At 57.3% G+C, this 27,199-nt stretch overlaps 2 protein-coding genes across 12 annotated transcripts; one reads left to right on the top strand and one right to left on the bottom strand.

Annotated features, from left to right (window-relative positions):
- Positions 1–1,526: 1,526 nt before the first annotated feature.
- ECHS1 (enoyl-CoA hydratase, short chain 1) lies at positions 1,527–8,734 on the bottom strand. The gene is made up of 8 exons (XM_037804491.1): positions 8,580–8,734; positions 7,033–7,230; positions 5,952–6,079; positions 5,055–5,154; positions 4,563–4,667; positions 3,899–4,018; positions 2,650–2,717; positions 1,527–1,831 (listed from the first exon to the last, which is right to left on the bottom strand). The coding sequence occupies exons 1-8, from the start codon at positions 8,665–8,667 to the stop codon at positions 1,766–1,768; spliced, it is 873 nt and encodes a 290-aa protein (XP_037660419.1). The 5' UTR covers positions 8,668–8,734; the 3' UTR covers positions 1,527–1,765.
- Positions 8,735–8,935: 201 nt separating this feature from the next.
- On the top strand, positions 8,936–26,313 carry PAOX (polyamine oxidase). 11 transcript variants are annotated; one of them, XM_037804487.1, is made up of 8 exons: positions 14,634–15,441; positions 15,850–16,336; positions 16,946–17,145; positions 17,307–17,449; positions 19,127–19,379; positions 20,522–20,587; positions 22,312–22,424; positions 22,883–23,018. In XM_037804487.1, exons 1-7 carry the CDS (start codon positions 15,258–15,260, stop codon positions 22,398–22,400), a joined length of 1,422 nt encoding a protein of 473 aa, XP_037660415.1. In that variant the 5' UTR covers positions 14,634–15,257; the 3' UTR covers positions 22,401–22,424; positions 22,883–23,018. The 11 variants fall into 11 exon arrangements, with proteins under 11 accessions (XP_037660413.1, XP_037660408.1, XP_037660415.1 ...); XM_037804485.1 differs by lacking the exons at positions 14,634–15,441; positions 20,522–20,587; positions 22,312–22,424 and adding exons at positions 8,936–9,187; positions 23,769–25,903 and having other exon boundaries at positions 22,883–23,040; XM_037804480.1 differs by lacking the exons at positions 20,522–20,587; positions 22,312–22,424 and adding an exon at positions 23,769–25,903 and having other exon boundaries at positions 14,632–15,441; positions 22,883–23,040.
- Positions 26,314–27,199: the final 886 nt, after the last annotated feature.

The raw sequence follows: 27,199 nt of genomic DNA, 5'->3' as shown, positions 1-27,199 counted from the left end.
TCCCACTCCCCACAAAAGAGCAGAAGTGGGTGTGGGTGAAGACTGCAAACAGGTTAGTAGCTGGAAGACTAGTGGGTCTGCAGGACACTTTTTAATATTTGTTTTTATAGGTGTCACCGCTTTGCTGTGCAAATGTAACCAAAGTTACATTTATAAGAGTATATGATCTAAGACATTCAGCTACCGAAACCTTTACAAAGGTCAGTTCAATTCTTCCTTAACCGCAAGGGCTGGTGGGTCCCTCACAGCCCGACCCACAGCACAGCCCGCCTCACTCGGAAATGGCCTTGTCCTAGGGGTCATCCTTACCTGTGCACACCTGGCTGTCAGACAAGGTGGAGGCTGCCCCTCCCCCTTCCTCGGGGAGCAGGGCCCGTGTACCCAGTCACCTGGGGGACCCAGTGCTTCCTGCTGCAGAGCGTGACCTCCGAGGGCGGCAGGACATCCGACAGCTTCCCCACCTTGCATGTCCAAGTTGGGGCTCAGACCCGGCACATGGAGCAGGCCTGGCCGGGGGCCTGGTGGGTGAGGCCATCCCTGCTGGAAGCTACTGATGAGGGCAGTGTGGGGGCGATGGCTGTGTGCAGACCTGGGCTCCATTTGAACATTTTCACTCAGTGAAGAGACACCCAGACAGACAGACGGTGCAGCTCCAGAGACGATTACAAGGAAGAGAGGAGCCAGTTGAGAGCAAGGTAAGCTGAGCGTGCCTGACCCGATCACAGGCACGCTTAGGTGGGGGCGAACCATGGAGTGTACCCCCGTCCCACCCGCAAGCAGACACACGGGGTGCACCCGTCCCACCCACACGCAGACACATGGGGTGCACCCCCGTCCCACCCACACGCAACCACCACGGGGTGCACCCCCGTCCCACCCGCACGCAGACACACGGGGTGCACCCCCCGTCCCACCCGCACGCAGACACACGGGGTGCACCCCCATCCCACCCGCACGCAGACACACGGGGTACACCCCCGTCCCACCCGCACGCAACCACCACGGGGTGCACCCCCGTCCCACCCGCACGCAGACACATGGGGTGCACCCGTCCGACCCGCACACAGACACACGGGTGAACCCCCGTCCCACCCGCACGCAGACACACGGGGTGCACCCATCCCACCCGCACGCAACCACATGGGGTGCACCCGTCCCACCCGCACGCAGACACACGGGGTGCACCCCCGTCCCACCCGCACGCAGACACACGGGGTGCACCCGTCCGACCCACACACAGACACACGGGTGAACCCCCGTCCCACCCGCACGCAGACACACGGGGTGCACCCGTCCCACCCGCACGCAACCACATGGGGTGCACCTGTCCCACCCGCACGCAGACACACGGGGTGCACCCCCGTCCCACCCGCACGCAACCACACGGGGTGCACCCGTCCCACCCGCACGCAGACACACGGGGTGCACCCCCGTCCCACCCGCACGCAGGTGCTGCATAAACAGACTCGGCTGGCACCCAGGCACCTCCCCCTTCCTGAAATCAAGTAAAAATGTTTGAAGCACGCTGAAGGCTCCACAGTGGGATTTTTATTTGAAAGAACATGATCAGACCAGAACACGCACGTGCTCCAGACACAGTGAGAGCGCTGGGCGAGGACAGACGCTGTGCCCCAAGAGGGTGTGAGTGCCCCCGCTGTGCTGCCCCCGCGGGCACACACCTGCGGCCGGGCAGGGAGGACGTGTGGCACGTTGTTGCCCTTGGAGAGAGAACGGCCAGCAGCTCTGCCTCCCTCCAGGCCGGCGACTACTGGTCTCTGAAGTTGGCCTTTCTCTTCTCCACAAAGGCGGTCATTCCCTCCCTCCGGTCCTCCTGGCAGGGCGGCAGCAGAGGCGAAGGCTGAATTCGGCTTTCCCACTGCGTGTGGCTCTGGCGGCTCCCGGCACCTCCCCGCACCCAGGGGAGCAGGAGGGGCTCTCACAGGGTCAGCGTTTCAACCCCGACTCCTGGCCCCACCTACGGACCATCAGGGCCCGGCCTGGGAATGGGCCTTTTAAAAAGGCTTCCGGCCGCCGGGCACCCCTGTGCGAACGGACACCCCCAGAGAGCAGCCCGGGCAGCCCCTGCACATGGCGGGAGCGGGGCCAGGAGGCAGAGCTCAGCTCCAGGCACACCCTCCCCCTGCGCCTGCACACGCGTGTCCACCTGCACGTGCACACAGACACCTTCCTCCTCAAGAGCTGAAACCATTTCTAATCTTTCTACGAACACCTAGATGCGACTTTCCAATAATAAAAGAGGTGGACGGGAACAATGAGAACAATGGCCTCCTTTATGTCACTGGCAGAAATCCCTAAGTTTTACCTACACGTCTGTACCACATTCCAAACAACTGGCATGTTCTAGGAAAATCCTGGGTAAAATGCATTGTACTTTAAATAAAGAGCCTGCTGGTTAAGGATGCAATTTCATAAAGTCTTTTGTAACAGGAAATAATCCCAAACATTTCCTACACACTATTTTTGGCTAAAATCAAGACACCCGGATGGAGCACATCTGGCCCAGTCAGAGGGGAAGCTAACACTTCTGACCAAAAACAAATGGTGTTTAATGATAAAATCTAAAAGGAAATTCCTAGCAATTTTTAAGACTGGAATATGTGATTTTCCAGTTTAATTGTGTTTACTTACAGTGGCAAAAGTTGAATAAAAGAGTTTCTTCTCCAACTTATTTCCTTCTGCCAAAGTCATTTCAAAAGCTGAAGAGGAAAACCCAGGAGGCGATGAGCCGTGATGCTGCCGGGGGAGGTGGGGACCCCCAGCCCTGCCCAGGGCCTGGCAATGTGTGTGGGGGGGGCGGGCCCCCGGTTCCTGGATCCCCACTTGTGCAAACTGGGGTCCCCTCTGGACTGTCAGGCAGGGGGCAGATGGCTGCCCTGGGCCCCGCAGCGGGACAGGGAACTGGATGGAGGGTGAGGCGAGCTGCCCGGTCACACTTATAACTCTGTCCATTTGCCAAGAAAACACGGGACAGTGACTAAGGACGAGGGCCGACGGAGCCGGTGCCGCCCCAGGAGGCCGCACTCGCTCTGGGCCTCGGGGTGGGCCCTCTCTTCTCGGTGAAGGTGAGGACGGGCCACTGTGAGTGGCAGTGGAAAGCGGGGGCTCGGGCAGTGTCTCCCTCGGGCAGACGAGCGACTCGCCCCCCAGCATGGCGGGGACAACAGGTGCCCGCGGCCGACCCTACCCACCACACTCAGCCCCCTGGGGACAGCAGCTTCCGCTGAGGAAACCCACTGCGCAAACGTGGCCACAAGTGGCTTCACAAACACAAGCCTATTAAGCTGATGCCCTGAGCACCCCCGGAGGTGTTCGATTTCCTGGTGGGTAAACGGGCTGGGTGGAGAAACCTGTCCGGGGTGGCTCAGCCCTGCAGGGCTCAGCCTCGGCAGCGCTGAACCCACGGGTCCCACCAGCCAGAGCGGGCGCTGCGGGGTGGGTTCGTGGCACCATCAGAACTAACTGCATCCACAAATGAGGCCGCGAGAGCCTGCCCCCCCATCTTCCACTGGCTGTTTTCAGGGGCCAGTGGAGCCCCTGGGCAGGCTGGGGCCACCACGCAGCGGCTGGCCCAGGCGGACACGGCCTGTGGCTGGTGAAGGACGCCATCACCCACGAGCGGGACCGTTCCACTACAGAGACTGTCACCCCCCCCACGACCATTCCCTCCCCTCCCTCCCAGCTGGCCAGGTCCCCGGGTCCAGCAGGAGGAGGAGACCTGACGCGCCAGACTCTACAGCTGGCCAAGATGGAAATACTGCAAATCCACGATTTCTGCCCGCGGTGGCTGGGGTGGAGCAACCCAGACCATAAGACCCGTCCGGTTGCTGCATCTCTGCCGTCGGGGACCCTCCCGTCTGCTCCCAGGGGAAGCCCCTACCTGCGTTCACCGATTCTTTGGCCATTGCTGACACAATTTTAGAATTGCTGGCAATTTTTTCTGCACATCTGATGGCTTCTTCCACCAATGTTTCAACAGGAAAAACTTTGCTTACAAGACCTAAATCAAAAATGGGGAAAACCACGTAGAAATGCACTAGTTCTGTTTCTTTTCGAGTCATTAATGACTTTTGAGAGCAGAGCGTTGCGTGCCTAGGCTCTCCATGTGCTGAACAGGGACGGCTTCCAAATGGGCGAGAGTCCACTTGGAGCTGCCTGGGGCAGGCACTGAGACCTTCCGCTGCAGCCACCACCAGGCCAAAGGGAAAGCGAGGCAGGCGGGTACACAGCGGCCTGGACAGGCCACCCCTGTGGGCAGGGGGCACGCAGCGTCAGGGGTGGGGCACCTCCCCACAGTGCACAGGACTAGGGGACAGGGCTCATTTTATCGTCACCCTTTGACCCGGACCCATGGGTCAGCCACTCCTTTGTCATGTGTGGTCTTCCAAGGCCGTCAGGCCTACTGCACACAGCTGGGAACACCTGGAGACCCCCTGCGCCCCCCCTCCCCGATACCCCCTTCCCTGGCCCTGTCCTCTGGCTTTGGGCCCCACTGTGCCCTCCCTCCTGCACTCCCCGTGGACCCCAGGCCCCCCGGCCCGCACCTGCCTGCTTGGCGTCCTGGGCTGAGATGCGGTCGCCGGTGAGGACCATCTCCATGGCCAGCGACTTCCCCACGGCGCGGGTCAGTCTCTGCGTGCCCCCGGAACCTGCAAGGGGGAGGGCGACGCTGGTCACCGCGGCCTGTGGCGAGTGTAATGAAGGGAACACCCAGTGCGGCTGGCAGGCTCCCAGGGCTGCAGGTGGGGATGCTGGAGGAGGCCTGAGACCACAGGGCAGGCTTGTCTCGGAGACCCCCCACCCCCACACACACCTGGGTCTCAGGATCAAGTCACATGTCCCATAGGACATCTCCCTGGACCCCCAGGCCTCCCTGCCCCTGCCCCACCCCTCCCAGCAGGCTGGTGGCAGCCCCCCGCCTCTCATCCAGCAGCCCACCTTCCATTACTGCAAACAGTCTACAATTCTCTCTGAGGTGGGCTGATTTGGGGGCATCACCACATGAGTTTATGCCAGAGCTACAGTCAGACTCTTACCTGGGATAGTTCCCAGTAAGATCTCGGGCTGCCCAAACTGGGCTTTCTCCCCGGCGTAGATGATGTCACACATCATGGCGAGCTCACAGCCTCCACCCAGCTGCAAGACAAACAGGCATCAGCACAAGTCTTGGCAGCGGAGTCTACCAGAAGACCTCTGTCTGCTCAGATTTTCTACTGAAATGAAACAGAGTCCAGGATGTGGCAAAGGTTAGTCACATTGCGTAAGTTATCCGCCAAAGCTGATGCGGAACGCCAAGGCCACCGTCGCTCTGGAAAGTGCTGGACGGTAAATCTCACAGCTCTGGGCCAAGGGTCTGCCCCAAAGCAGCCCAGAGAAGGCATAAAGGAGCGGGCGAGGCTGTGAGCCAATGAAACTTATCAAGCTGCCCACAGCCGGATGGAGCAAGGGGCCTTTGTGGAATAAAGGAGTCAGGGGTTGAGGTGCTTGTCGGCTCACCTGCTTGCCCACAGGCCGGGCCGGCCCTGGTGCAGGGCCTGCTGTCACGTGGCTATGGGAGAGGCTGGCACACCAAGCACAGGGGCAGAGAGCTCTAAAAGCAGGAAGAACTGGCTCATCAGCGTGGCGAGGGCCAGAAGGGTCCGTAAACTGCACCGTCCTCACCCTGGGGGGGAAGGGCCTTCCTGGGGAGTCGCAGGGCCCGGGGAAGACTCACAAAGGAAGCCAAAGGTCAGTAGCTGAACAGCCACCAAAAAGTCCACGCAGAAACATTTCTCCCCTTAAAATTCCCACTCCTTATACCATTCAGAGGAAAAGGGGTTTGTTGGCCTTGGAACCATAACTAAGGCCTTTCCAAAATGAAAATCCCTGCCGTACTCTATGTGCACAGGTACAATTTAAGCCATTCTGAGCGAGGAGAACCTGGCGACACGCACAGCGTAACCGTTGACGGCAGCTATCACCGGCTTCTTGACCTGGGTCAGGTGGTCCCAGCGGGCCAGGAAATTGTGGTAATAACAGCTCTGGAACGTATAGTTCTGCATTTCCTTAATATCAGCTCCGGCTGGAAAGGAGTGGAAAAAGGGTCCAATTACCAGAAAGCAGAGACCCCACTGTTTAGCAACCCCCAAATCAACAGGCAGCTACGTTGTACCTGCCACATGCAGGCCGAGGGGCTGTGAGTACAGCCCAGGGCCCAGCTCTGCAGGTGCCCATGGGGCCACAGCCCCGGACAAGCAGGGAGAGCAGGCAAAACACTGAGATGTGTGCGGCGAGACCAGAGGGTCCCAGGGACAGGTAACAGGTGGAGGTGGGCTCAGAGAAGGGGAGTCGGGGACCGAAACATGTTCCCACAAAAGGCTCAAGTCCCCACTCCTGGTCCTGGAGGTGTGGAGCCGTCCGTAAATGGGGCCTCGGAACATGCTATCAGTTAAGGGGTGCCCAAACTGAAGGAGGGTGGGCTTTAATCCAGTATAGCTGGGGTCCTTATAAGCAAAGGAAATTGGACACAGAAGGAGAATCCGCGGGGAACAGCCAGAAGCCGGAAGTCCGTAGAGCCCGGAAGAGAAAGGAGAAGACGCCCCCAGGTGAGGGAAAAGCCAAAGACCAAGGGTTGCCGACAGCCAGCCGAGATGGTGACAGTCTTCTGAGAGAAAGCTTCGCCTTGATTTTGGAGTTCCCCTAGCCTCAAGTCGGGAGCCAATACATTTCCGATGTTTAAGCCAATCTATTGCATGATATTTGTTTCAGCAGTGAGAAACTAAAACAGGGCTTTTCACTTGTCACTTAGGCCCTGGGCACCCCCAAAGCCCGAGTTATTTCAAAGTGGCCCTGTGGCTGGACTACAACCGAGCGTTAACCGTCTGCACAGGCACTGATCCCAGCTGTTCGCAGCGCCCGGCTCCGTAGCATTTACATCCCCCGGCTGTGCTGGGTCCCGCCTCTCCGAGACGCCTGGGTCTCTCCTGAAGCCTCGGACAGCAGCACGTGCTGCAGGAACGACTGCGCCTGCTGTACCTGCAAACGCCTTATCCCCGCCGGTGAGGACGATTGCCCCCACGGCTGGGTCGTCCTCGAAGGCGTCCAGGGCCTGGTTGAGCTCCATGATCAGGCCGCCGCACAGGGCGTTGAGAACTTTGGGCCGGTTCAGCCGGATGAGCCCCACGGTGCCATTCTCCCCCTTTTTCTCTGTGACGATGTACTCAAAGTTAGCACCTACAGCAGGAAGGACAGAGGGACATCCACGCATGCAGTTACCAAACGGGGGGTGAGCACCCAGTGACGGGCACAGGGTCACCCCGTCCAGCCCGGGTGGCTTCGGCTCCCAGCTCAAAGTTGCACGGCTCCACGGCAGCCTTTGAATCTCTCTATTCTCGCATATATCTGAGCATTTCCTTAAATTAATAACTCCTTCTTCCCTCTCCACACGTGTGTGGTAGGCTCTTCCCAGAACAGAGCCCGGGAGAGGGCCCTGATTCTGCAGGAACAAAGGACAGGGAAATTCATTCTCTCAACAAACACTACCAGGCTGGGGGGAGTTAAACCATGAACAGGACAGAAAACCTGCCTTTGGGGGTGGACAGGCTGGGGGTACAGACAGGGAAAGGGAACGGCCTTCTAGGGGACTGGCCCTGCCACAGGGAGGACCCCAGCAAGCGAGCAATAGGGCCGGTGGGCCGCGGGGTGAGGGGGGTACAGGGTGCAGTGGTGGGGTGCCTGTGTCCCAGGAGATCTAGAAAAGGATTCCTGCTTGGCACAGGTCAGGATGCAGGGAGAGGGTGGTCAAAGAGAATCTAGGGGTAAAACATGATCTGCTACATGGGGTGAGGAAGGACACGATTCTTCCCCAGCCCTAGGCATGACCAAGACTCCCCAGAAGTGCTGGCCTTGCGGAGGGCTGCAGGGGAAGCTCAGGCAGGAGAGCGGGTGGGGGTGGGGTGGGGGTGGGGTGGAGACCCCAGCGGGTGTTTCCATCATGACCGACTGAAGCAGTCTATGCCCCTGCTGCCCGGAGAGGCGGGGTGCAAGGCAAGGCCTGGGGCCAAAACTGTCCGGGCTGCGGCCCCAGGGGCCTGAATGCCCAGCAGCAACCGACACCTGAAATGGCCACAGGCGTCAGCACCTCTCCCCAGGGCCGCGCAGAAGCCGCGGGTAATCAGTAACCCACCCGCTCCTCCCTGCAGGCGCTCGGCGAGCTCGGGTCACCGGGAGGTCGGAGGGCAGCGGGGTGGGGACCGGGGGGGGTGGGACGGGGGCTGGGTCAGGCCGGGGGTGCGGGGCGGACACCCACCGAGGTGGGCGGAGGTCGGGGTCAGGCCGGGGGTGCGGGGCGGACACCCCGCGGAGGTGAGCGGAGGGCTGGGTCAAGTCGGGGTGCAGGTGGGACACTCCGTGGGGGCCGGGGTCAGGCCGGGGGTGCGGGGCGGACACCCACCGAGGTGGGCGGAGGTCGGGGTCAGGCCGGGGGCGCGGGGCGGACACCCACCGAGGTGGGCGGAGGTCGGGGTCAGGCCGGGGGTGCAGGCTGAACCCCCCGCGAGACCCGCCCCCGCCTCTGCACTCACCCGCGGCGAAGGAGCGCGGCGCCGAGCAGCCGGCCCAGGCGAGCAGCGGGCCGCGGAAGCCGCGCAGCAGGACACGCAGGGAGGCCATGGCGCACTGGGGTCGTCGCAGCCCGCTCCGGGCACTCCCCGCGGAGCCGCCCCCCGGCCCCGCCACTCAGGGCTCTCCCCGCCCCCGAGGCCGCTATCGCGAGAGCACAGACCGTAATCACGAGACCAGGGATCGGTGCCGCGACATCAGGCGGAGGCGGGAGGGGCGGCCGAGAAAGGAGGTGAAGGGTCGGGAACGAGGCTGAGGCGGGGCTAGGGACAGATGGGCGGGGCCTAGGCTGGGGGCGGGGCCCAGGCCGCGCCTGGCCACCGAGCGCCGGGAAACCGTGACCGTCCGGTGCCGCCTCCAGGACCCGGCCCCGCCCCAGATCCGCGCACGCGCGTGGACGCGCTCGCACCCCGCAAGGAGCCGGGGCCGGGAGCAGGGCGAGGGCGCGGGTGGCGCGGACCCAGGCCCTTATCTGGAGAAAAGGCCGGAGCCTGCCGGCGTCCGCGCCGCTCTGCAGCCGGAGCGGGCTCGGAAAGCGGGCCGACCTCAGAGGAAACGGAGCCAGCTGCAGGTGGGATCAGGGCGCCTGAGCTCCTGCTTTCTCCCCTTTCCGGGCCTGGTGGGGTGGGGGGGCTTTTGCCCCCGGCTGTCGGGCCCTTTCACCAGGGGTCCTGTGCGGGGCCGTCTGCTTCTCGGTTCACAGGTCCCTGGAACGCCGGCACCTCTGGGCCCAGTGGAGAGGCTCCTCGGGGCCGCACTCCGAGCCGGACACAGTGGCTCCTTGGCGGTGGGTGGGCTCTCTGTGAGCAGAGAGGGTGAAGCGGATTTTTGGAAGCGGGGTTGTGTCACCAGCCTGGCTTCAGTTTCCTCCGGGACACATAGTTGCACACATTTTCCAGCTTTCAGCTGTGTGATTGTGTTCTGGCCATCTCTCCATCCTCCCTGCCTCCTCTCTCCATCCTCTGACAGAGGCATTGGTGCCCAGGGACTCTTCCAGGGAGCCAGCATTGAGGTGTCAGCTGAATTCCTGAACGTGGCCTTCTGCTGGGGCTGTGATGTGAAACAGGAGAAGCCTTTGTCTCTCAGGCCTCTCAGGGTTGGGGCTGTTTATTAGAGACTGCACAGCAGGGGTGAGCCTTGAAGAGCTCAACCAAAGAGGAAGCTCTTGCAACTGTGCAAAGGAAAGGGGGAGCCGGGGACCAGGGCAGAAGGCCCAAAGCTGAGGAGAGAGAGTCTTTGTCCACGGAGAGGGGGAAGGGCACAGCGCCCTAGCGCTAGAGACAGACACGGGAGAGTCTTCATGCGGGAGGCTTGAGCAAGTTGAAAAGCCCATGGGAAAACCGTGGTGGAGACACACCAACCGCCCCCGCAGCGAAGATCTGAGGATCCAAAGCAGGTCCTGAGATCGAAGGAGGAGGAGGACGGCCCTCCCCGCCAACACTGGATAACACATGGAAACAATTTTTAAATGGTCCAAGTCACTGAAGAGACATTTCTCCAAAGATGACATACAAATGACCAATAAGCACATGAAGAGTGCGCCACATCATCAGTCATGGGACATGCGAATCAAAACCCCTGAGATATCATGTTGCACCCACTAGAGTGGTTAGAATAAAAAAGATAGAAACTAATAAATGCTGGTAAGCTGCGGAGACCCTGGGACCCCTACAGTGCCGGTGGGAACATAAAATGGGGCAGCTGCGGCGGAACAGTCTGGAGTCACCGTGGACCAGCAGTTCCACTGCTACGTACATAATCACAGGAATGAAAACACGCCCACACACAAAGTTGTACACAAATGTTCACGGCAGCATTATTCAGATGGATAAACAAAATGTGGTGTATCCATATGTGGAGTATTACTCAGCCCTAAAAAGGACTGAAGTTGACACCTGAATAACATGGATGAACTTGAAACATTATGCTGAAGAAGCCAGACACAAAAAGGCCACATTTATATGAAATGTCCAGAAAAGGCAAATCCGTAGAGACAGAAAGTAGCCTGTGGTTTGGTTGCCAGGGCTGAGGGGCGAGGGGAGTGGGAGTGACTACTGAAGGTGTGAATTTCTATTATGGGGGGACTGTGGGTAAAAATGTTCTAAAATTGATTGTGGTCATGGTTGCAGAACAGTGTAAATATGCAACGAATTGTGCACTTTAAATGGGTGAATTTTATGGTATGCAATTTGTATCTTGATAACACTTTAAAAAAACCGGATTTGGTTAAGTCACCTGGGCTGTCACTGGGTGGTACCTGCGTTTGTTTCTGCCGGTCTTTGTGTCCCAGCTGTGCTGATGGTGTTGGACTGGCATGTCTGTGTGGGTTTTCTGCTTTCGTAGCCTGTGGAGCGGAGACAACACACCTGGCAGGTGAGTCTGTGGGCTGCAGCTGCTGTGTGATCCAGGCTGCATCTAGAGGACAAGAGGCTCACCTGCCCCCATGCTCACACCAGCTCGAGGGCACTCCTTTCCCAGGTGGCAGGATCATGTCCCAGTCGTCCCGTCCCCAGACCTTCCATCTGGAAGGGCCAGGGGTGGGTGGGACAAGGACATTTTAGGGCCTGTCGGGGACTCTCCTGGCCTCGGCGGTGGCCGTGGGCATTCCTGGGCTGTGGCACGACTGTCTCTGCCCCAATGTCATGGGCTGTCTTCCCTCTCTGTGTCTCTCACTTCCCTTGGTGTTTTCTGCTCTGTGTCCCTTCATGGAAATCAGGGTGATGCGGGGCCAGGCAGGCTGCACCCCCAAACACATTGCAAGGCCGGCTGACCCTTTGCGGTGACCAGTCCCCAAGTGCGGTGTCAGGTTGTGACAAGGTCCCATGGGTCAGAGGTTGGCTTTGATCTTTTCCAAGGGGTGCACTTGGCCCCCTCAGGGGGGTGGCTCCTGTACTGGGAGATACCCCCATTCTCCCATCGCAGCCTCAGGTGGAGCCTGACTTTCAGTTTCCTCCTGGGCTTTGGGTTGCTTTTTGCCCTTGCTAGAAGGAGACGGGGGTCACCCTGCCTGGGCGGCAGTCCCCAGTGGGCCTGCTACAGGCAGGCAGCACTCATGTCCTCAGACGCCAGTGGGGGGCACCCACAGGGCCACGGAGTCCTCCTCCCCACTGAGAGTCTTGTCCAAACCCTTCAGGCGCTTTTCTCTGCTTCAGGAAAACAGACAGAGTATAACACGCACCCTGCAGGGGTTAGACCAGCCACCAGAGCTCATGCTCTCCATCGGGGATTGGTGGGTTCGGGGACAGTGGGGGGAGGGGAAGAGGAGGGGAAGGGCAAGGGGCCATCCTGAGGGGCCTGACTGCAGAACAGGGAGCCCAGGGTTAGGGCCGACCCTCCTGCAGTGCTGGCTCAGGCACCTTCCCTTCTGCCCCCTCCCACGCTGCAGCTCCCCCTGCCCCGAGCTCCCGACTGCCCCCCACCCAGTGCCTCTCCCCCAGGGGACCAGGAAGGGTGGAGACTTGTGTGCCTGCATCCCACAGAGCTATAGAGGCTCAGGTGTCTCTGAGGTCCCCCAGCCAACTCCAGGCTTTCTCCTCAGAGCCGTGGAGGGGGCCCTTGGAGGGGCAGCAGCCCGTGGGACTCCTGCTTTCAAATGACCATCCATGGGGCAGGCAAACCAATACTTAGCGTTTCCCATCACCCCGTCGCTGACATCATTTATCTCCGTTTGGGGACCTGTGGCTCAGCGGCTGCAGCCATGTCGGCCTGTGCCGGGGCTCAGGGCGTGCTGCCCTTTAGCAGGATGACACCCCCTCTTTCTGCTGCCCCTGAGGGGGCAGCAGACAGAGCCCCTTTTTGTGGCTGGTTTCAATCCCACCCTCACCACTTAACTGCTCAACACTCATTAGTGGGTAGGAGTGGGGGCCCCCCTCACCCCTGCTTGGGTGAGAGCATTCACCCCGGGTTGTGGGGGCTTCTCAGATCTCACCTGGCCCCTGGAGACCCTCTGCTGTTTCTCTTTCAGAAAGCCATGCTGCTCAGCACCCTGTCTGTGTTCCCAAATGCCAAGAGCCACAATGGGCCTGAGATTTCACCCTACTTTTATGACACAAGACATCTGGGTCAGAGACGAAAGGCTTTATCATCTACAGAGAAAGCAGTAGGAGAGTCTCGGCATGGCATGTGTGCCGGTTCCCCAGCCCCCAAAGTCCACAGGGTGACCCAGGAGGGCTGGGGCACAGGACAGGAGCCCAGGGCCACTGCCTGGCACTGCGGCCTCAGCTGAGGAAGGCCAGCGGGCCCATCTGTCCTCTGGGGAGGGAGCAGGGGGCAGTCGCAGTCAGCGTGGCCACCTTGACCTACCTGGTCACTTGTGTAACTCACTACTGGAGCTGCTCTGTGGACAGACGCCAGCCTCCCGAACACGTCTGCCCTACGCCGAGGGGCTCGGGCTGGAGGACGGCGGCCTTGGTTGGGGGAGCAACTCCCGCATGCTGAATGTTGCCCACCCTGCTCCTATGCCCTGCTGGCTCCCACCTTGCGGACAGCCAGGCCTGCAGGCTCCCTGCAGCAGCCTGGAAGTCTCTTCCCTGGGAAACCAATCAGCCCAAGAGGAAAGACCACAGATACTACATGGCGGTTTCCCAACCGACCGCCCACTCGGAGAAGCCTGGAGTCAAGCCCACATAATAAGCCCCCACACCCGCAACCCTGATGCTTCCAAGCAGCTCTTTCATCTCATTGTGAGCAACTCCTAGCAGAACTTCTAACCTGGAAGACCGAAGCTGAAAGCCAGCAAAAAGACAATTTGTAGGAAACAAATTATGCAGGAAGAACAACACTTCAATTTTTATCATTGATATTGCACTAGTGAAGTAGGAATAGAGTGTTTCTTTTCTCTAATAAGCAACATTCATAGAACAAGAAAGAATTATCAGAAATTAAACACTATGACAGCAGAAATAAAAAAAAAACTCGATAGAAGATTTGGGAGTTAAAGTTGAGAGGAATCTCTCAGAAAGCAGAGTGAAAAGATAAAGATGGAAAACAGGAGGTAACAGGTAAGAAAGCCCAAGGGCCAGTCTAGAGTGCCTAACGTCCTAAAATAGGAATTCCAGAAAGAGACCACGGTGGGGGGATCCTCAGCGGAGAGATGACCAAGGGAAGAGTTTCCCGGGACAGGCGTTTCCAGGCTGAGGGCCAGTGGGTGCCTAGCAGTGGGGACGGCAGGGGACCCCCATCGAGGCACCTCCCTGGGAACTTTAGAGAGAATCCTGTCAGCTTCCAGGGAGGGAAAAATCCCAGGACACACAGAAAGGACTAGACATTAGAATTGCTTGGAATTCTGTAAGAGCACTGCTGGAAGAGACAGAACAGTGAAGCAACCTCTTGAAAATTCGGAAGGAAAATGTTTCTAACCTAGACTTCTATGTCCAGGCAAACTGTAAACCAAGTGTGAGGGCAAAATAAAGATGTCTAGATTTGCAATATCTTGTCAAATTGTCTCCCACACACCTTTCCCCAAGTAGAGCATTCACTCTGGGGAAACACTGCAGGAAACCAAGGAGCAGGAGCGGTGATTCAGGCGACACTGGCGATCCCACGCGGGAGAGAGGGAAAGGGGTCCTGTGGAGGGTGGAGAGAAGGGATCCCGGACTCGCAGGGCAAGCTGTCCCGGCTGGGGCACTCCCGGGAGTTTGTGGCGCGGACCAAAGCCCTGTCCCTGGCGGCCTCACTCCTGCAGTCTGCGGGTGCGCATCTGGGGCTGCGTGATGAGGCTTCCGGGGGCTGCGCCTCTGGCGGGGTGGTCAGAGGGCGCCCGAGGATACCTTACTGAGAAGGCTTGCACGCTGTAATAGGAGCAGAAAGGCAGGGATGGGCCCTGGGAGATTCGGAAGGCGGGGGAAGGGGTCAAGGGGCATGAGGATCTGTCCCCCATTTCCTCTCTGTTTCTGTCGAGCTGTCCTGTGTATTACGGTGACTACACACGGACCGACAGCACGGCGTCAGGGCGAGGAGGCATCCCACGGACCCGCCTTTTAAGCCCTCCTTGGTCCCACCCCTGAAAGCCAGCACCCGCCGACCCGGGGAACATCCGCGCTGTCAGCGCGCGCGGCCTCCGCGGGGGAGGCTGCTCGGGGCCGGGTGGAGGCCGGGGAAGGAGTCCCTTCCCTTATCTCTCCTGGAACCAGACAGACAGGCCGCCCGGGCGGCCCGCCCGACGCCGCTCCCCAGGCTGGGCGCACGCGCCCAGCGTCCTGCCCCGAGGCCGCGGCGACAGCACTCCCCGACCCTCAGCCTCCGGGTGCTGCGGAGGCTCCGGGGCGCGCAAGGGCCGGTGCTCATCGCCCCTCGGCTACAGTCGGGGGCGTAGCCCGGACTCCGGACGCCCCAGGGCCAGTCCGGAGAGGCGCGTGGAGCCGAGGGAGGCTGACGCGGGGACCCCCGCCGGGTCCGGCCCCGCGCCGCGCCCACCCCGTCCCCTACCCCGCCTCGGTCTGGCCACTCGCGCGCTCCCCGCTGCACTCTCCGCGCTGCCTCGGGATCTCCCTCCTCCCCGCCCCTCGCCGCCCCGGGCTCGCGCGCCTCGCGCCCCTCCTCCCCCTCGCGCTCCCCCGCCCTCCCCTCCCGCGGGGCAGTCCGGGCCCGCAGACCTCCGCGCGGCGGCGGCGGGGACGCGCGGGGACTGCCCAGGCCGGCGGATGGAGTCGAGCGGCGGCAGCGCGGAGGCCCCGGGCCGCGGCCCGCGGGTGCTGGTGGTGGGCGGCGGCATCGCGGGGCTGGGAGCCGCCGAGAGGCTCTGCCGCCACCCGGCCTTCTGGCAGCTGCGGGTCCTGGAGGCCACGGCCCGCGCCGGCGGCCGCATCCGCTCGGAGCGCAAATTCGGTAACGGCCCCTTCCCGGAACTCGTTCCCGGAACCCAACCGGCGCCTCCCAATCTCGGCCTGCCTCGGGGCTCCGTCCGCACCCCGGTACCGGCGCTTACCAGGCTCCCCAGAATGAATCCTCGCCCCAGCTTAATCAGCCAAAGTTCACCGGGCCCGAAACTCAACTGCTCTTCCTACAGAGCTAGTTAGGCTGCCGCCGGCTCTGCCTGCGAAGGGCCAGGTACCTGTCCAGAGGCCCGCCTGGCCGGTGCCCGCCAGAAACAGGTGCCGGCGACCCCCAGGCCCCTCGCCTGCCGGGCCTGCCTGGCCCTCGGCCTGGTCTGCTGAGCACAGTCGCGCAGGGCACGATCCAGGGGACCCCCCGAGGGAGAGGACCTCACGGTGGCGGCTCCTGTCCCCTCCCCAGGTGGCGTGGTGGAGATGGGTGCGCAGTGGATCCACGGCCCCTCCAAGGGCAACCCCGTCTTCCAGCTGGCTGCCCAGTACGGGCTGCTGGGGGAGAAGGAGCTGTCGGAGGAGAACCAGCTGGTGGAGCTCGGGGGCCACGTGGGCCTGCCCTCCGTGTCCTACGCCAGCTCCTGGCAGCGCCTGAGCCTCGAGCTGGTGGCAGACATGGCCAGTCTCTTCTACAGCCTGCTAGACCAGACCCGGGAGTTCCTGCACGTGGCCGAGACCCCCGTCCCCAGCGTCGGCGAGTTCCTCAGGAGGGAGATCGGCCAGCAGGCGGCTGAGTGGACAGAGGACGAGGAGACGAGGAAGCTCAGGCTGGCGGTGCTGAGCACGTTCTTCCACCTGGAGTGCTGTGTCAGCGGCACCCACAGCATGGACCGGGTCGCCCTCGGGCCTTTCGGGGAGTACACCATGCTGCCCGGGCTGGACTGCACCTTCTCCGGGTACGTGCACCCTGCCCGGCCGCCTCCACGCACCCCGGTGGCTGTGGCTGTCCGGCTTGGGAAAGTGGGGTTGGGGGCAGGGATGGGAAGGCCTCCCTCCCCGTGTCAGAGAAACTGGGTCGTTTTCCTCTTTTGCCTCATTTGAGAAAATGAAAAGAGTTATTTTGAAGAGAAAGTGTTTAAAAAGAAGAGAGATGTCTTGTGCCCCTTCCTCGCAGCATATTTGCTGACCCTCCTGGCCAGGGCTGTGTGAGGGTGACCACTGCAGAGAAGGCCGGCCCCTCCCCGCCCCATGGCCTTTGTCAACCCCGAGGCTCCCGAGGCTCCCGCAGCGGGGCTGAGTTTGTGACCTAGAGTTTGTGGCTCATTTCCTGCACCACCACCCCCGGCCATATTCACATCCGGCCCCTGGTCTGCGCCCCAGACCACAGCTCTGGCTGGCCCTGGGGGACCGCTCTCCTCCTCGCCTCGTGCCTCACCCGGGCCGAGCATCCACCCTGGGTGCAGTTTCCATCCAGTATTGCGATAGTCCAATGGGTTTATTTCGGCCAGTCCTGCTCTTCCAGAGGCAGGTTCTTCACGCGACACTGATGCTGATGTCTCCTGCAGGGGCTACGAAGGCCTCACAGGCTGCATCCTGACTTCTTTGCCCAAGGATGTCATGGTTTTCAACAAACCAGTGAAGACCATCCATTGGAACGGGTCCTTCCGAGAAGAGGCGGTTCCCACGGAGATGTTCCCGGTGCTGGTGGAGTGCGAGGACGGGGCCTGCTTCGCTGCGCATCACGTCATCCTCACTGTGCCGCTAGGTGAAGCCGCCGCTCCTGGCTTTTCAGTCCCCGTTCAGAACCCGGTGTCCTGGCCCCGGCTCCGCCCTGCCTCACGGAGCGATTGCTTTGCCTGGACGCTAAGCTCACGTTTTCACTGGAACAGTTTTCAGATAGGCTGAATTATTCAATTATCTTTCTAGCCTTTGCGTGCTCTGGAATTAAGGGTTTGACCATAAGAGAAGAGCAAACGAGCAGATGTTTCGTTGGTTGGGTGGTGGCTGGAAAGGATGGGAACTGCCTTTGGAGGGGAAGCCAGGTGCACCTTCCTGGAGCCAGGAAACAGGTATGAAAAACCAGGTGTCCAGGTCAGGCCCTGGTGCTGGTCTGTGGAAGGAATTATGTGAGTAATTTTATTTAATTCCAGATGCACTGCACTAGATATAGGCCTCTGAATAGAACTCATTTTAAGTTTGGTCAGATGTGGAGAAGGCTGAACACAAAGGTGATGCACTGATGGCTGCTACATTTCAGACTCTTGCTCCCGCAGACATCCCCTGCGTCCGCCACCTGCAATACCTCGTTTTCTCCTCACAGAGCCTTGGGGGGTGTCTGTTACAATCCCCGCTTGGCAAATGTGCACTTTTAGGTGAAGACACAAAAATGGTTTAATTGTCAAGTTCACAAAGCTAGCAAATGCCAGAGGTGTAAAATGAACAGGAAAAGTCTCCACCCCCGGGGGCTGTGGGCTCGGTGTTTTGTGTGTCTTTTCGGGACATATTTGATATGGTGGTACACACCCAGGCGCGTCTTTTCCCCACAGATGGAATCATACTGGACATACTGCTCTGCTCCTCTGCTTGCTTTGTTTTTCCTGCTGAATAAATGTCTCGTTGCTTTTTCCAAATCAGCACATATAGATTTATCACAGTCTCTTTTTAACATCAAGGGCTTATTCACTCACTCAGTGGATCATTCTTTCTGAACTAAATACCTGCTGAACCCCTGCTGTGTGCTAATTGCTGGGTTACATTGTTGCAGTAGTATGGATGGTATCACTGGATACATTGTTGCAGTGGCATTGATATCCTCACTGGATACATTGTTATAGCAATATGGATGTTGTCACTGGATACACTGTTGCAGCAGTGTGGACCTTGTTGGGGGGCAGCTCAGGTAGCACATTATTTTACAGTCACGTGGTATTCTTTTGTATGCGGACATCTTTATTTACTGTTCATAGAAAGTTAGTTTCTTTTTGCTTTTCCCATTTCATACAATGTTTGACATGCGTGTTTGAAAATACTTGAGGGAAGGTATTTGTAGGATCAGTGCCAGTGGTGGGAATTACTGGGTGGGAGAAGTGGACATGGCTCTTTGGAAGGCAGGGGCACGCCCATGGATCTCTGTGACCACAGGGCCTGGGTGCTCGTCCCCCGCATCTCACCTCCTCTCAATGGCATTTGCCTGATTTTCTATTGGGTTGCTCATTTTCTTACTGATTTGCAAGCACTTTTTCTACCTTAAGAAAATTGGCTTATCACACATGCTACAGATATTTCATCCCCAACTTGTTGTTTGACTTTGACTAAATGTTTTTTGTTGCCATGTAAGTTCATTTTTATGTAGCTTCTTTATGAAGCATGTGTGTGTAGCCACTACTCCAGGCTCCTTCTCGAGCCATGTGGCTTGCAGAGGTGAGAAGCAGAGGCTTAGAAGTGAGGAAATGGTCCCTGCAGGTCTGTGTGGGTGGTGCTAAGTGACAGCTGCGGCCACCCAGATGGTGAGCCCCGAGGCAGAGCAGCCCTCCTTTCTGCAGCCCAGGGCCGAGGGCCTGGCAAGCTCTGGCTGCATGGATGGAAGGTCCTCTGCCGAGTTGTGAACCTGGTGTCTCTGCATCTCCGAGAACCTCTTTCTCTGGCTCCTCTGACTGGGGGTGCGGGGTGGTGGGGGGATATGTTGGCTGTTGACTCTGGTTTAAGAGATTCATGTGGTGTAAGTCGAGTCTCCTTATGAATTGCAGGCTTCCTTAAAGAACATCTGGACACCTTCTTTCAGCCGCCGCTGCCCCCTGAGAAGGCAGAAGCCATTGGGAGAATGGGCTTTGGGACCAACAATAAAATCTTCCTGGAGTTTGAGGAGCCCTTCTGGGAGCCGGAATGCCAGTTCATCCAGGTGGTGTGGGAGGACATGTCGCCGCTGGAGAATGCCCGCCTGGAGCTGCAGGACGCCTGGTTCAAGAAGCTTGTGGGCTTCTTGGTCCTGCCGGCCTTTGAGTATGTACTTGTGGGTTCTCAGGGGAAGCCTGATGCCACCTCCAGCTGTGCCAGTGTGCCTCGGTCTGGTCCAGTGTGTTGATCTGTGGTGGGGGTTTCTGGAGAGTTTAGGGGGTGGGTACCCCAGGAGCTCTCCAAGGGCCTGGGAACAGACACCCAGAGTCTGACCCCTGAAGAGACACGTAGAGGCAGCCACAAGCAGGGCCTAGAAAGTGCTGTTGGCAGGATAGCGTGTTCAATCCATGAGAAAGTATTTATGGGCATTATTAGGGAGCCAGGGCTTGAGGGTTACAGATGGATGCTGCAGCATGAATCCCTTCATAACTGGGGAGATGATACTTAAATACAATGCAATAATTAAGTAAACATTGTAAATATAGGAATTATTGACCCACAATACAATACTACATCTAATGGCTCAGCTGTTCTGTGAAACAGCATGAATAGAATTAGGTGCTGTTCCAGTTTGCTAATGCTGTCATTTTGCAAAACACAAGAAATGGATTGGCTTTTATAGAGGGGGATTATTTGGTTACAAAGTTATAATCTTAAGGCCATAAAATGTCCATCAACAGTAGGATACCTTCACTGGAGAAAGGCCATTGTCATCCGGAAAACCTCTATTAGCTGGGAAGGCATGTGGCTGGCGTCTGCTTGCTCCCAGGTTGCATTTCAAAATGGCTTTCTCCAAAATGTCTCTGTGTGAGTTTCTCAGGGCAAACTCTGGGCTAGTACCTCTAAAATGTCAGCAAAACTCTGCTTTCAATGGCCATCTTCAAAATGTCTCTATAAGCTGCAGCTCCTCTCTCAGCTCCTGTGCATTCTTCAAAGTGTCCCTCTTGGCTGTAGCAAGCTCGCTCCTTCTGTCTGAGCTTTTATAGTGCTCTAGTAAACTAATCAAGGCCCACACTGGATGGGCGGGGCCACACCTCCATGGAAATTATCCAATCAGAGTTATCACCTACAGTTGGGTGGGTTGCATCTCCATGGAAACAATCAAAGAATTGCAATCTAATCAACACCAATACTTCTGCCCACAAAAGATTGCAACAAATATAATGGTGTTTTGGGGGACATAATATATTCAAACTGGCACAGGTGCTAATTCAAAAAGTAACTAAAAAATTTCATGACTAATTTAGGGATGAAGGAGCTGCTTCTTCTGGCAAGGCTGAAAAACAAGTTAGCATATCGTGACCAGATGGCAGGTATGATTCCATATTTCACTCAGATGTGAGGCAGGAAGGGGACAAGGTTCTGAGCCTAAAAGTCTTGAGATCAGAACTCAGAAACAGAGGCAAAGCTGTGGTAGAGCCAACCCTGCCATCCCTTGAGGTAGTGAGATCTCGTGTACCTGGCGGTGCTGAGTGTTTTAAAATGCGGCCCCCTGCGGCTTTGCATCTGCAAGGGTGCTGCTTTCTTTGCACCCAAATAAACCTGGTGCTTCAGGAGTTTGGCAACCTGCAACCTCCCCGGGACCTGTGCTGTCAGTTAGGCTGTCATTGGGCTCCCTGTTCTCGGGGGACCCTGAGCACCTTCGCGGGGTGCTGTCCATGCCTTTGTGGTCTCAGGACCCCTTTTATACTCCTCCAAATTGTTGAGGATCCCAACGAGCCTTTCCTTATGTGGATCATGTCTATACATGTACACATTAGAAACTAAAATAAAGGTTTATTATTTAAAATGACATGAGAAACCTATTCCATGTTAGCGTAACAATTTAAAATGAAGAATAGCTGTACTTTCTAAAGTAAAATTTAGTTAGAAGAGTGGCATTGTTTTACATCTTTGCAGATCTCTCACATCTGGCTTTGTAGATGACAGCTGGATTCTCACAGCTGGTTCTGTAGCCAATCGATTGCACTTTTAGTTTGGTTGAAATATTAGAGGAAAACTGGAAGTTATGCAAACATGTAGTTGGAAAAGGGAGGAGTATGTAAATAGTTTTTCAGATAATTGTAGATATTCTTTGACATTAATCAAAACTCAACAAGTAGTTTCTGAAACGTTGGCTGTGACGAGAAGTCTGCAACCACTGCAGTGAGTTTTTCCTACTCTGTGACATTAGAGCCCAAGTGTCTGTCCTGCATTCTGATGGATTTCTTCTTACCTATCCACAATTTTGGTCATTTGGAAAATATTGGCTCACTGAATCAGGCAGTTTTCCAAACATTGACCCATTTCATTAGGTGATGAAAAAAAATCAAAATTTTTTATATCAACACTGATCTCAGAAAAGCCTTTAAGAATCTGGGAGCTGTTAAGCTGATTTTCCAAAATTCTATTTTTAGCTTGAGAGCTCATATTTTATTACTGGCAGTGACATTGTCAGTGGCTCTCCTTGCAGTGACAGACCCCGTTCCTTTCCGAGTGCCTGCTGAGCCCGAACACCGTGATGGGAGCCCCTCTTCCAGGCAGAAGGGGGGCTCCCTGGCCAAGCAGCTAGCGTAGCTCCTGACTCAGCGGCTGCACACGCTCCCTTGTGATGTCCAGTGAGCAGAGAGGGTGGGCGCGAGCCCCCTTTTCCTCAAAGAATATTAAAAAGACATACTCAGGAGTCAAGATGTAATGAAATGAATGACTTTTGCTGCTTCGCCAAGGAGTGCATTTGGCCTTTTCTCCCGCGGTGAAGGATGTGGTGCCCTGGCGTGGTTTGGGGCTGCCGCCTCCACTGGGACGAAGCTGCAGCTTTACGGGGCGCTGCTCTTGCACGTTGGTGCAAACTCCCTCTTGGTGTCCAGCAAACAGTCCTGGCCTGGCAGACCCTGGCAGGGTCTCAGGACCCCAAGGCTGTGTGGACTGCCCTTGCTCTGGGTGCTGCTGGGCAGCCCGCAGGACACTCGGCAGGCGCCGTCTTGGCCCTGGCAGATGCTGGAGTGGGGTGGGACGCAGCCACCCGGCAGCCTCGGCAAAGGCCCTTCTCTCCATGCAGGTCTGCCCACGTCCTCTGTGGGTTCATTGCTGGGCTTGAGTCCGAGTTCATGGAGACTCTGTCGGACGAGGAGGTCCTCATGTCTCTGACCCAAGTCCTTCGGAGGATGACAGGTACTTCCCAGGCCCCGCGGAGTGACCGCCTCGTGCTTGGTGGCTGACCTGCAAACAGGAACCGACTTGTCAGCCGGACAGGGGTCGCTCTCCACCAGCCCCTACCTCTGAGGAGCTGAAATTGCTCTGCAAACACTTCTGCTTCTCTCTGTCTTCCTGAAATCTGTAGCCAAAATAAGCGCAGTTGTCCTCAGCCAGATTTTTTCAGAGGAGGGCACTGAGGCTCCCAGGAAGCAAAGCGCAGCCTGCTGGGGGCCGTTCTGTCAGGTGCCCTCCTTTCTGTGTTGAGTTCGGCAAAGCTGCCATGGCGGGAGCGCCTCTTCCCTGTGTGTCTGTGACTTGCTTTTCTTCCCTGCAGTGTCCGTCCCTTTGGAAACTGCTCGGGCTTTAAAACGAAAACCAGATCACGAGCCCAAGGGCGGGAGTGCTGTGCTAACGTGCTGCTCTCTGCCGTCCAGGAGACCCCCGGCTCCCGGCGCCCAGGAGCGTGCTGCGGTCTCGCTGGCACAGTGCCCCCTACACCCGGGGCTCCTACAGCTACGTCGCCGTGGGCAGCACTGGGGACGACATCGACACGCTGGCCGAGCCCCTCCCTGCAGGCGGCACAGGCACCCAGGTTTGATGGCACAGCCTGGGAGTGGGGGGGCACCAGGGGTCCCGTGGCAGAGCCCCCCCAATCCCAAAGTGGGACAGGCCCTCTGTGCAGGCTGAGAGCTGCTGGCGAGGGAGGGAGCCGTGGGTGGGCCGAGACTCACGCAACTCAGAATCCACTGACTTATGAAATTAAGGATAACTTTCAGAGTGTATTATTCTTATCAGGATTATACCTGCACATAGCTTAAAGAGTCGGAGAATTCCACAGTGCTGGCTGATAAATCCAACCAAATGCAACCAGCAGTGCAGGTGGGGAGGGGCACCGTCTTCCCCCACCCTCCAGAAGCAGCTGCGCTTTTAGCTGATCCTTGTCTCAAAATTCCATAACTGACTGACTTGTTTATGCCGCCACTTTTAAAAACCTTTTCTTTATGGAAAACTTCAAATGTCTGGTAGGTAACAGTGCCGCTGTGTCCCCTCACTCGCTCCAGCAGCCTTATTTCACTCGGCCTCGATCGTGTGCCCCTCAAGAGGTTTAACCACATCCCACCCGGGGCCTCATCTCCTCGGCGCACAGTGTGGAGTCATCTCGGATATATAAGGACCCCCTTTCAAAAAAGCAAAACTATAATACCACACTGAGAGAAAAATGAACAATTCTTCAGTGTTATGCAATGGTGTTTGCTTTTCCACTTGTCAGATCATCTTTTCAGTTTGCTTGTTTTTAAACCTTGCTTCTTGAATTTTCAGCTTCAGGCATTTTCGGTTGACTTCTCACTGCAGGAGATGAGGTTGCAGCTTCCTTTCACTCCTTTGCCCACCCCGACTCCCAAACACTCTCCCACCATCCCCCGAACATTCACCTGCTCCTGTTTGCTCAGTAAATGCTATTCACAGCTGAGCACTGAGAATGCGATGGTTTCTTTTCATGCCCATTTGTGGGTGGGAGAGTATGTGAGTGTGCACACATGTGTTATTGTGAGTGCACACGTGTGTGTGTGCATGTGAGTATGCATACACATAAGCATGAGTATGTGTGTGAGCATGTTTGAGTGTGTTACCGTGAGCAAGAGTTTGTGTGTGTTTACATGGGTGAGTGTGCACGAGTGGGAGTGTGCATGCACGTGTGGTGTGAGCATGTGTGAGTGCAAGTGCGTGTAAGGGGGTATGTGTGTGAGTGCACATGTGTGTGTTTCTCACCCACTCTGCTAGTGTAGTCACTCATGGGCTCGGGCTCCACCAGCCTCAGCTGCTGGAAGACACGGCTGGAGCCTGCAGGGAGCTGCCGCCCCACGCCCGGCCGGCTCTGGCCCTGGGCTCTTCCTCCCACTCCCTGTGCAGTGCCCCCCGTACTGCTTCCCGCTCTGGCCCCGATCCTGTGCTCTGCATCACCCCTCTTGGGCAGCTCCTTTGCTTTGTGGCAGCATTTATTCCAGTAGCTTCCTGAGAAAGGCTTGCAAGGGAGGTAAACTTTTAGGGACCTCATACATCTGAAAATGTCTTGTTTCTACTTTTACACCTGATAGTCTGGCCAGCTGTCACCATTGATATTGCAGTGCAATAAATTGCCCCAAAACTTAGTGGTGGAAACAACCATTAAGCTGAGAGATTCTGTAGGTCAGAAATTCAGACAGGGCACAGTGGGGATGCCTGGGGTCTCGGCTGGCTTGGAATCACCCGGGGCTCCGCCACCCACCTGCTCACCCCTGGACCGGGAGGGCTGGAAGCCCGGCTCAGCTGCGGCAGCACCTGCACGCGGCCCCTCGGTGGCTTGGCCTTCCTCGTGGCCTGGAAGCCTTGGCAGCCACGCCCCGGCTCGGGCGGCTCAGGGCTCCAGCACGCGGGTGCCATTTGGTGGCCTGGTGGTCAGGAAGCACCACTTCTGTCCCCACTCTCCACTGGCCGAAGCGGTTGCTAGCCTCGATTCAGGGAGGGTGGCCTAGATCCCACCTCTGCATGAAAGGAGTGTCAAAGAATTTACAGCCATTGAAACCCCCACACTGGGTATGAAACTTTACTGGGAGCCGTGTCCCTCGGGTTTTAAAGGCGTTCTCCGGTGTTGCTGTTGGGAATCCAAGGCATTCAGATTCCTTTCCTCCTCATGCCGCCTGATTTTTCAAGCCTCTGAGGAAGCTCAGAATGCACAGGGTTAAGCACCAACAGTCAGAGGCTGAGTCTGAGTCTGACCGCCTTCTAAGTTCCATACACGCATGAACTCATTTCACACAACTTGCTTTGCACCGAATGTTCTGAAATCTCACCAGGAAATGCCTTCCTTCTTTGTGCTAAGCACTTGGTCAACCCTTTTGATCTGGAAATTCATGTTCATTAGCTCAGGAAATTCTCCTGAATTATCTGATGCACTTTCCATTTTTTTTCTCTCTTTCTGGGATTTCTGTTATTTGGATGTTGGAATTCTGGACTAGTCCTCATATTGTCTTATCTTTTCCTTCATAATTTCTCTCTCTGATTTTCTTGCTCTACCGTGCCTTCCAGTCCTTCTGTCGAGTCTTTAATTTTGCTCTCTTGTTTAATTTCCAAGAGCTCTTCTTTGCTCTCTGGGAGTTCCTTCACTGTTTGCAGCAGCGGTGGTAGCTGGTGCTTGTTGCATGTTCACAGCAGAGGGTGATTAAGTGACAATTGAAACCACTTACTGGTCCTCAGTTAAGTATTAGGTTTGAGAGAATCTGAACCACAGTAGTGACATCTTCATGCTGAGAAAGGACCTGAGCACATCTGCTAGCTTAGGAGCGTGTTGCAAAAGCTAACTGTTCACATAATTTTGGACGAGTTAGAATTTCAGGTTCGTTGTACTGATAAGTTTGATTTGGCAGCAAGCAGAAGGAATATGGCTTGCGGCCTGGCCCGGGCATCCACCTCCTAATCCTCACCCTTCTTTTGCAGCTGCAGATCCTGTTTGCTGGGGAAGCCACTCACCGCACCTTCTACTCCACCACGCACGGGGCCCTGCTGTCGGGCTGGCGGGAGGCCGAGCGCCTCATCAGCCTGCAGCCGCGGCCCTGGCTCTGAGCCCTGGGGCCCCTCTGCCCCGGTTAGGGCTTTCTCCGCAGGGGCGGGTGGCCGGCAGAGGGAACCTTCCTCCGACTGATCATCATCAGCCCGGTTGCAATTTGGGGATGTTAAGGACCATCCTCGTGTCTTGGTGGCCGGGTCACCCTCTCTAATTCCTCAGGGTCCAGCCAGGCCTGAGCCCCAGCCGGGCACGGTCTTCCCGGAGACATGGGACACGACTGTGCTGCGTGGATGGCTGCCCACATACAGCATGTTAAAGCCCGCTTGCCTCTGGAGTCGTCCTTGCTCCTCGCGCTTTCGGCATCCCTAGAATGGTTTGTGTCCCTAGAATGGCCGAGGGTGTGACACACACGAGGGCGGTGAGAGAAACCCAACATTCACCGGGGGGTGGGTGGGTGATGTTCTCAGTTCTGTGGTCCCGGGATTGGAGCGAGCCCTGGTGCCCACAGGTCATAGGTCTTTGTTGTGGACTGGAAAAGCTGTTTCCATTTGGGGTTTCGCCAGTCCACGCACCTTGGGAGGCATTTCAGGATCCACAGGGACGCGGCTGCAAGCCCCAGGCCGGCCGTCTTGGGGCGGGGAGCCGGGGGCGGGTGGGAGGCCTGACCCGAGGGCCTGCCCAGAGGCTCTGAGCAGCCCCCACCCGGCGTCGGAGCACGGGGTGGGGGCTACTGACTCCTGCGTGGGGCGCTGGGAGTTACCCGGCGGAGGCTCATGAGCATGGGAGCCGCGGTGGTGACCCTTCGGGGTGAGAAGGCCTTGGGCACACTGGCTGCTCTCGGAGCTCCTCTCAAAACCCCAGACCCACTGGGGGAAAGAGGGTGACCCAGTAAGGAACTGGGCAGTTGCCTGGACTCCCGGCCTAGGGGTAAACTCTGACTACGTGTACACACAGCGGCGGCGCAGCCCACGTATTAGTAGTTCACACCAGCAGAGCTGCTGCAGGTGGAAAGGGTTGTTTGTTACATCAGCGTCACAACGGAGTACTCGAAAAGGAAAGCGCGGATATTGCATTTATAAAGAAAACTGACGAGATTTGAAAGTTTTTAACCACCTTTGTAAGAGGACCAAACATTGACAGGCGCCTGCTAAATATTCTTTAAACTTACCCTCAGGATAAGCTTCAGGAAGAACTAGGATATTTTAAT

Source organism: Choloepus didactylus, chromosome 15 (genome assembly GCF_015220235.1).
Source record: "Choloepus didactylus isolate mChoDid1 chromosome 15, mChoDid1.pri, whole genome shotgun sequence".
Taxonomy (NCBI): domain Eukaryota; kingdom Metazoa; phylum Chordata; class Mammalia; order Pilosa; family Megalonychidae; genus Choloepus; species Choloepus didactylus.
This window is presented reverse-complemented; position numbering and strand designations above follow the sequence as displayed.